General features: G+C 45.9%; 1 protein-coding gene across 1 annotated transcript; it reads left to right on the top strand.

Annotated features, from left to right (window-relative positions):
• Positions 1 to 355: 355 nt before the first annotated feature.
• Positions 356 to 1888, top strand: LOC146036504 (uncharacterized). The gene is made up of 2 exons (XM_083160488.1): positions 356 to 686; positions 1717 to 1888. Exons 1-2 carry the CDS (start codon positions 482 to 484, stop codon positions 1827 to 1829), a joined length of 318 nt encoding a protein of 105 aa, XP_083016614.1. The 5' UTR covers positions 356 to 481; the 3' UTR covers positions 1830 to 1888.
• The last annotated feature ends 8220 nt before the right edge of the window (positions 1889 to 10108 follow it).

Raw genomic sequence — 10108 nt, 5'->3', positions numbered from 1 at the left:
GACAGAGGCCAGGATTTGGTCTGCTTCACAATTTTTAAAATGGAGATGAACAAACAGGCAGCCAATCAGCTCCTACCTGGCCTTTTACAAGTACAGTCTGTGACATGACAGGAAGGATGTGATTGGCTGCGTGTTTATCACTCTACATTGTATCACTTTTGAAGGCGAGTGCATCTAGCCCATTGAGTGTTTGCATTTTAACATTATTTAATATTAATATTACATGAGGTCAATTGGGAGTTTATGACATAGAAAAGCCATATACTATATGTGTGATATATAACACATATATATTGTGGTTATGAGATGTACTTGTTAGAGTTATTTCAATGTGAAATGACACTCACCCATTTTGTATGTTTAACCCACAGCACGGGAGAGAGCAAGACAGGCCCGTCAGGAGGCCCAGGAGGTGGCCAGTGTGGAGGCCACAGAGGAGGTGGCCAATGAGGAGGCCACAGAGGAGGTGGCCAATGAGGAGATGGCCATTGAGGAGCCCAGACAAGCGGGGGCCATTGACGAGGAGTCACAGGACCAGAGCTATGTGACAGAGGAGGATACAGAGGAGGCACAGGAGGTCGGGCAGGAGGTGGAAGTGGAGAAGGAGGAGGTGCCCCTACCCCTGGAGGATGTTCCACCACCTCCCAATGTGGAGGAGGACGACCTGGTCGAGCTGCCTGCCAGGGGTAAGTAGACATAATGCTTCATTAGTGAGTTAGGTACAGGTTGTTATGTCGCACAGCTGATTCAATTTTCCTATAATATAGTAAAGAGTAGTCCCAAAAAATGGAAAACAACAGACACACTTTGGTCTTATAGGCCCATGCTGCTAACGTGCAATCTGGATGCTCATGTAGGTGATGAGTGTTAATTTATGGATGCTCTTTGTATAGAAGCAACAAAAACACTTCAATGGAATATGGGCAGGCCTGATTTATACTGGAGTCCCATGTGGGCAGTTTGCATGGGCCCCCCTCTAGCCAGTGTGCCCGTGTTGTTGTCATGTATTTTTGTAAGGTATTATGTATGATGGATTGAGCTTAGAAATTGTTAGTTGGATGGAAGCGGATAAGTTCTGCCCTTTCACCTATGTGTCAAATGTGACAAGGAATCATGAAGTAATGGGCAGAGGAAGTAGCCGAGCATTTTCCTGTGGTATCTATTCTATCTATTCTATCTATATATCTATCTAGCTATCATGCAGTTTAGCTATTAAGCAGTAACATGCAGGTATATATGTATGGGTCAATGTGGCATGTTGTAGTGGGTGTATGTTTTGAGTTGAGTGAGGAGTCTTTGGCCAGGACAAGTGTGAGTGATCCTCAAGTGTGGTTGTGTTTTTGATATATAGATTGTGAAATGTATATGTCACACAAGTGTGTGGGTGTGGTGGCAGCATCATGATCATATATTTGATGACATAACATACAAGAGTGGATAAGGTTTTTTTGGTATGTATGATTTCGCATGGTGTAGGTCATGGGTCTTCAACCTTTGGCCCTTCAGATGTTGTGAAACTACATGTTCCAACATGCATTGCCACATTTGTTCCTATAAGAGCATGCCAAAAAACCTCAGGGCATGCTGGGACATGTAGTTCCACAACATCTGGAGGGCCACAGGTTGAAGACCTGTGGTGTAGGTACTTAGGATTGACTGTACAAGGTGTACGTGAGTAGCATAATTAATGTTGTACCCCCTTTCTCATGCACACAGATTACCAGGAGCCACCCCAGGGAGTGAGAGGGGCTCTCATGAGGTTGAGAGAGGACCTGAGGCGGATGACGGCCCATGTGGAGGACCTCTGTGTCCTGCTGCTGGACCAGTGATAGGGGTCCTTTTTTTTTTTTTTTTTTTATTTAATAATTTGAATTTTTGAATAAAAGTTTGCACTTGTTTAAGAAGTTGTCTGTGTGTTATTTTAGTCTTTAACATTAAAAGTATAAAAAGCTTTTAACACACAAACATGTGGATGTTTAGATATGTACACAGCAAAAGGGTAGATAACATTGTTATCCCCATAGGGAATGTTAGGGTTAATGTATAGTGCTTGTAAGTGTTTAAGGATCAATTAGCTAAATAACAGATGACCAGGAGCAACAATCTGTTCTCAAAGTGGTTTGCTAATTGCATAAGTGTGTCATGTGATCTATGTGGGAACTCTGATAACAGTAGTCTTGTTGTATGCGGAAGTACACCGCATCTGTGCGTAGTGGCCGGTTCGCGTCCGTTCTGACGCGGGAAGGCCGTGCATACGCAGTCAGACCGTGCAGAATCGGAGTGTTTCCCCCGCACACGCATGGTTTATATGTCGTCCGTACACACGCCCTGTTCTTACAGAGTGAGTCCGTCCGAATGCGGAGGACACGTGGGCGTTTCTACGGACGATGGCCGCACGCTGCCGCACAGCGATGCGTGCGGGCCGCACCGAAAGAATTCGGGAATATCCGCACCGATCAGAATAAGGGCCATGGTGGGGATAGAACCCAGGACCTCAGCGCTGTGAGGCAGTAATGCTAACCATTACACCATCCGTACTGCCCCGTATATATAACACATGGTGGGAATCAAACCCATGACCTCAGCGCTGTGAGGCAGTAATGCTAACCATTACACCATCCATGCAATGCCCCTAACAAAGATTATTACAGTTTTTAAAGTAATGTAAAAAGCAGACTGAGAATATTTAACAAAGAATACAGTAAATGTGACCTCTGAATACTGTAGCCAGGAAAGTAATACTTCAGACTGCAAACTTAAGGCCCCCATACACTATGCGATTTTCGGCCGATTTCACCCGATTTCGGCCCTTTTGGCCGATAAATCGGGTGAAATCGGCCGAAAATCGCATGTGTTTGACATCTGATCTGATCTGATGCGCGGTCCCGTGCGCATCACATCGGATCAGGGCGTCGGACCTGCAGAACATAAGATGTATCGGAATCTGACCCATCATGGGCACATCGTGGGTGCTTTTGCACCCATGATGTATCAGATCCGATACATCTATATGTTTGGACCCCCCCAGCAGTGCGTGTACGTCACGGGAAACGGCCGCCGGAGAGAAGCAGCCGCAGCGTCCTGTCAGGCTGTCACAAATGTAGTGACAGCACTGAGCGGTAAAAGAAGCAGTGGAGCACTTTTACCGCTCAGTGCTGTCACATTTGTCGCCTCTGGGATGAGCTCCGGCAGTGTACGGCACCTGATTGCCTGCGCGGCTCTCTGTAGACTCCAGTGTTAGAAGAATTTAACACACGGGAGTCCACAGAGAGCCGCGCAGACACCGCACGCTGCTGGAATTCAGCCCGGAGGTGACGGAGCACTGCTTGTTAGATACCCCAGGGTGCAGGGGATGCAGAATTGGGATACATTTAAATTCGCTGTCACCAGTCTCCTCCGAATCGCTCAGTGCTGTCTTCTGCTGCTGCTGGCGGCGGCTGTCGGTTCGCCTGTCCCCGCCGTCATGTTCCGCAAGGCCCGGCGGGTGAATGTAAGGAAGCGCGGGAGCAGGAGACGGCGCCCCCGGCCAAGCACCCCGCCATCAGCTAGCCGATCCACCCGCCTCTCATACCCGGGCTGCAGCAGCACGACAACGGGTTGCAGGCTTGCAGCCGGCCCGGCCTCTGAAAGCGGCCAGAGAGCCTGGCCGGTCCAAGGCGGCCAGCCTGCTCAGCTTCCAGGATGATGTGGAGGGTGAGAACACAGGAGGGCCCGCGGGTGGTGTCAGGGGTGGTTATAGAGGGATAAGGGTGGGAGATCATACAGCGGTGTTCAGGGGTCGTATGGGAGAACACATGGGGGTGATCAGGAGTGGGGGCACACACGGGGGTGGTTGGGAGGATCAGGAGTGGGGGCACACACGGTGGTGGTTGGGAGGATCAGGAGTGGGGGCACACATGGGGGGTGAAAGGATGGGTCAGTGGTGGAAATAGAGGGATTGGGCAGGAGCACCCACAGGGGCAATGGGGTGGGACATTGGTGGAATTAGAGGGATCGGGCAGGAGCACACATAGGGGCGATGGGGTGGGTCAGTGGTGGAAATAAAGTGATCGTGCTAAAGCACACGGCCCTTATTGGTAAATAATCAGGGCATTGCAAATCCTCAATTTATGTATATGTTTATCAAAATCACATTCCGTTATAGTGTCTTATATAGCGCAGCAGATTCCGTTATAGTGTCTTATATAGTGCAGCAGATTCCGTTACAGTGTCTTATACAGTGCAGCAGATTCCGTTAGTGTCTTATATAGCGCAGCAGATTCCGTTATATACTATATATACATATACCGCCATTCTCATTTTCTCAGAACAGTAATACCTGCAAGGTATAGCACTGTTCAGGCCACTCCCTAGAGCCATCCCATCAGATAAATCTCATGGCACATCCAATTTGCGTCAGATAAATCATGTGATTAATCACATGTGATAAATCACATGTGATTTATCTGATGCAAATTGGATGTAAAAAATGGCACGTCAAGTGTCAAATTGTATGTAGGCCTCCTGGGAAGCTGCCAGGGAAGTTCAGGGGAAATCAGATGCAATTTTCCAGGTCAGACAAATCTCATAGTGTATGGGGGCCTTTACTTCCAGCAAGCCAAACATTTCCTTTTTCTCTGATGGAAACTATCTTACTGTTTGCAAGAGCAAAAATGAGCGTACAGCCGACTCGGTAATTAAGATGATAAAATACAGAGACAGATCTGGAGAATCTATATTTTTCCAATTGCCAGCAATGTTCAGACTGACTGATATTACAAAGTGAGTTAAGGATTCTATATTCTGCTGGAATTACATTCCTAATATATTCTGTAAGGTCAGTTATGCTTAAATTGGTACAGTATATGGAGCTTTAGTAATGTGCTACAAACCCAAACACCTTAGTGCAATAGACTTGACGTCTCGTTTCAGTTCCACTAGGTTCCAATTGTTCTTAACTTTTGCTCTCCAGAATTTGGATATAGGCCCTTATTCTGGTTGACTCGAATTTGCACAAAAAAACGATGTTTTGCAACTGCGAACGTGTATACACTGGGGGTGTGTGCGAACTCGGCAAAAAGTCTGTTCGCCTTGCAAGCGGGGGGTGGAGAGGGGCATGAGGTGCCGACCTGGCCATTAGCATATGTGAGCGCCCGGTGTTTCTTGGGCGTTCCCATGAAAACGCTGGGCGTACACATGCTGATGTGTCAGTGACACACGTGCGGGAGGCGGACAGCTGACATAACCGCCTGCCCATTTCCCTGCAATTCTACACGCATATGTAAGGGTGGTCTGCACCACCCTTACATATGCGTGTGCCTTCACCATCATTTGATTGTCGGTGACCATGGAAAGATGGGGGAGATTCCCACTGGCATGCAAAATGGATGTCCATGTAAAACATCAGTCCGCAAGCCTTGCAGCACAGTCGGCTTGGTTCACTGGGCGAATTGGAGCTGAAAGCCACTCAGTTTTGCAGTTGGACCTGCTTTCAGCTCAAAAGCCGTCCAGTGTGTACGGACCAGCGATGAGCTGTGTTCGCTGATGAGTGGTGAGTGGTACCGCATCGGTGCTGGCCACCGCCGCACCTCTGCTGGTATTACCATATCGTCCTGCTATCAAAAGTCGTCCACCCCTGGAAAATTGATTGGATGGGCAAAATTCCAACCAGTATAGGATACGGGACAAAGCCATGGGCAGCCATTTGGTTACAAGTTACTGTGTGGTTGGGTATCAGAAAATGTAGATTTTACAGGGGATAAGATCCAGCATACACATGGTGCGATGAGCGATATTGCAGGTCTCACCCACAGGCTCAAGTGTGCGCTGAAACTGGTAAGTTATTCACAGCCGATAAAAATTAAGATCTCTTACAAACGGGTCCGTAAATATATTATTATTATTTTTATTATTATTATTATTATTATTATTATTAATAATCATGATATAAAGAGCTAAATGAAAAATGGGATTAATTATGTCATGTTATTGAAGTGGGTTTAAAGTTAGTATAGTTATGTTTTCATATGGTATGGCACTTTCAGAGCTTTAGGCCCTTATTCTGGTTCACTCGCACAAGCAAATTCTGGACATGGTTTTGTCCATTAGAGAGTGAATTTGCTTTTGCGAGTGAACCAGAATCAGGCTCTTAGTCCCTGGGTGTGGCTGCAGGCAAAATCTGCCACTGGTCATGTTTCTCATCAACTGAACCTGGTAAAGGGCCATTGGTAGAAATGAAAAATTTAGTGGATTGTGTAACTGAAGATCTGCACTAAAGCAGCTATGAAGAGTTTTTGAAATTCTATAGGGTTAACACCAACAACCCTCAATAGTGAACAAAGAGAATTGAATTACAAAAACAATCACAAGCGCTAAATAATAATAAAAAAACTGAATTCAGTGTGCATCAAACAATGAAACAATATACTTTCCTCATATATATCAAGGAAGAGAACATCTTTAAATTATTTTGTTGCGGTGGGTGGTTCTCAAGGCGTGAAGTCAGATAATCCAATGATTGGTCCAAGTGGTCCGGAAGTGAAAATGTGAAAGAGAAAGAAAAAAAACAATACAATGTGTAATATTTTTTCAAAAATAAAATTAAATGGTGCAAAAAAAGGGTCAGTGTTTTTTTCTATTAGGTTGTGAAAAAGAGGGCGTATCCCACTCACACAGAAGTGATGGATAAAGTGGGTTGAAAAGTTTCTTTTATTTTTTCACCCCAAATTTATTTCAGAGGTGCATACCTCACTCACTTGTTAGACGGTTGAAAGCCCATAAAGGTTTCTTTCAATTTCTGTTAGATATCACATGTTGAATATAAAATGGCGTCCCTTACTCACTCTTAGACAAATTGTGGTACTCTCATAAAGGTATCTTTATTCATAGATCATCAGGAAAGGAGAATGTTCTCAAATCACATTTATATATGTCTGCTTAGTGTGGAAAAATGAGGTCTCAGATCAGCATACCCCCCACTCACATCCAGAGAAGAGAAGAAACCCATAAAGGTATCTTTATTTCCTTTTAACCCCAAAGGTTTCACAATAAAGGGTGTATCACACTCACAATATGAGAAGCTGGATGCAAGCACATCAAGGTATCTTTAGGGTTATTTCCCCCCTGTATTACAACAGGCTTGGATCTCCGAATTTGTGGTAGAAATTATAGTTTTTGAAGGATCCATTTATCAGTTATACAGGATTCAGGAAAGATCACTTTCTTTTTGAAATCTCCGATTCTCCATGTTATTACAGAGCTCACTTCACAGTCATTAAATATTTCATGTATTAAATCAAAGCAATATCAGGTATCTTCCCTGAGGATCTGTAACCACTCTCAGAACTGAACAAGTCACTGTAACTTTAATGGCAATCATGAATTGCTTTACATTTATTTTTTACCATATGCCGGGACAGAAGAAATGATTGGATTTATGTATAAACCAAGCACCTTTATCAAATGAAAACTCGTGCAGAGGCAAATTGCTGGGAATATGACTGGGGACCGAACAAGAGAACTTATTCCGATCCGTTTGCACCCGGTGTTCATTCACACGGGGACCGATGTTTGGCATATGGACATGTGCAGCCGCATTTCTGTGCATGTATATATGCCAGGTGTGTGCAGCCATGGCGAAAATGGGGCCGTGACGTGGCTACTGGGGACAGGCAGCCGACATCACGGGATGTCAGCTGCCTGCCCACTTCCTCCCGAGGGTGCACGCAAATCTAAGTGACCTGAGAGCAGGGGCAGATCAATCCAGCCCAGGAATAAATTCTTACAGCAGCCCAGAGGGGGGGTGGGTGTTGGAAGCTGTTGGAGGTGGCATATGTAATTGGGGGAGGGTGGTAGGCGTCGCGGCGCATGTAATGAGGGGGTGCTGGCGGTGGCGTATGTAATTGGAGGGCAGGCTGCGTATGTAATGCAGGGGGTGGAGGGGTTTGCGGCCACTGATGTAATGCGGCGGCGGGGTGGCGGCGGTGTTTGTAATGCGGGGGGAGCTCACCTGCACCTTTCTGCTGTCTCCAGATGGGGGTACGGGAGCTGGGAGCCCACTGCCGCCGCATGTGAAGGCCCATGGGAGGTGCTGTGCGCTGTCGCGTATACGCAGCAGCCCTCCCACGGCCATTTTGGATGTGGGCAAAGTTCCGCGGCCCAGCCAGCCCAGGGGGGAGCCCGGCAGGCCCGTTTTTAAGGAGTTTTGAGCCGGCCCACCGGGAAATGGCCCGGTTTCCCGGCGGGCCAATCCGCCCCTGCCTGAGGGTCACATAGATATGCGTGATAATTGACTATGCAAACATGATTACAGAAGTCCAAGAAAAAGCATCACTACCGGTCATATGCAACTACCATCAAGTAAAAATGTTAGCTAGTTTGTCTCGAACTACAAAGATTCAGTCCATGTAAACAATAATCTCAATGATAAGGGGAGCAGACTCAAAGTCACGATCACAGATTTGAAGCACAGGGAGTACTGTTCGTTCTAATCCGCAAGTCAATATGCAATTTCTGTCCTGCTGATCGTCTCTGGCACCATAGGAAAGAGTTATGCTTAAATGGTGAAACTGCTACTACCCTAACAAAGATACTATTATCTGTAAAAAGTCTAGGAAGTTGTTTCGACATAATAACCTGTACATTCATAAAAATGTGTCTTCTTGCAAAAACACTAACATTTTATAGTCTAAATAAATAAATATATATATATATATTATATATATGTATTGTGACAAGGAATCACATACACTAGATAAGATGAAGTTTTGGTCATTACTTTGTAGCGGGACGCAGTTTAAATCTCGGCGGTCGGGATCCCGATGTTCAGAATCCCGACCGCCGGAATCCCGACCGCCGAAATCCCGACACTTTCTCCCTCCGTGGGTGTCCACGACACCCCTGGAGGGAGAATAAATTAGTGTGCCGAGCGCAGCGAGCCCGCAAGGAGGGGCGATCCACGTCCCCCCCTTGTCGGGATTCCGGCATCGGGATTTTGAACGCCGGGATCCCGACCGCCGGGATTTCATACTGAATCCTTTTGTAGCAGGTAAACAGCATTAAAGGTAAATAGCATAGACAAGGATGGTTACCGCAATGCAGCATAAAGATGTCACGACATAGTACGAACTCCTCAGGATGTTCCAGTGGTCCCTACTGTAGCCCACACCCCGGCCCATCACCTGGGCACCTGTTCCACCATCAGGAGCAATGACCCCCTGCCCTGGAAACACTTATATCAGGAAAGCACAGGTGCTGCGAATTAGCCCAACCCTGATCACATCAGCTTTCCTACTGCTTCTGCTGTAAAACCTGAACCAGATCTTCCAAATTACCTTCATGTGGACGTATGCTGTCCCTGCCACACTCCTCCCCCCTTAGCTTCAACCATCCTGGTGAATCAAACTAATTTTCAGGTGAATACTTTTTGGGGTATACTCAGGTTCTAGGTGCTCTCCTCACGGATACATTAATTTTTTCAGGGGTCAATATATTTTTCTCCTCTCCACTTATCAAAATTCAAAAGAGGCTGGAATGATACTTCCCTTTTGCTGGATGTTCTTGTTCTGGTCCTCTTCCTTTCTCCCACTCTCGCTTTTCCTTTGGAGTTCTCGGGATGTCGACGTATATGGTGGGAGAAAAAATATATAAAAGGACCAATGTGTGAATCAATTATTTAAAATGATGGTATGGGCAGTTTTTACGGAGATAAAACTCCTTTTGTTTTCAAGGTTCAAAATCGAGTACTGCGTACCCCAACTCACTCGAAGGCATATATTTAAACACTCATCAAGGTATCTTTTATAACTGGGTTGCGTACCCGTACTCACGATGTAAATGTGATGGAAACATATATAATGGTTTCTTTCTCCAGATTTTGGTGCAGAAAACTTTATTCAAATATACAAGTTGATAAAAAGATCCAGGGTGCAGGAAATGTCAATTTCAGCATCAACACTCAGGTTTCCAAGGGTCCGGACCTGGGACCTGTGTGGATGACTGATCTTACACTTACCTACTCCTCTGGGTATCACACTAGTGCAGGGACAACATGTTTCGAGGATTGTACCTCTTCCTCAGGTTCCTGACTAGTGTGTATCTCCTCCTCTGTTTTTATCCTATTCCCGACCGG

The sequence above is a fragment of the Crinia signifera genome, chromosome 9 (assembly GCF_055691185.1).
Source record: "Crinia signifera chromosome 9, ASM5569118v1, whole genome shotgun sequence".
Classification (NCBI taxonomy): Eukaryota; Metazoa; Chordata; class Amphibia; order Anura; family Myobatrachidae; genus Crinia; species Crinia signifera.
Note: the sequence above shows the minus strand (reverse complement) of the source record. Positions and strands in the feature narration are given on the sequence as shown.

Bases quoted from the DNA above. Each gene is read 5' to 3' on its own strand.
- LOC146036504 (XM_083160488.1), top strand. From the start codon at position 482: ATGGCCATTGAGGAGCCCAGACAAGCGGGGGCCATTGACGAGGAGTCA. The intron at 687-1,716 runs GTAAGTAGACAT...TCATGCACACAG, and splicing joins GGTCGAGCTGCCTGCCAGGG to ATTACCAGGAGCCACCCCAG.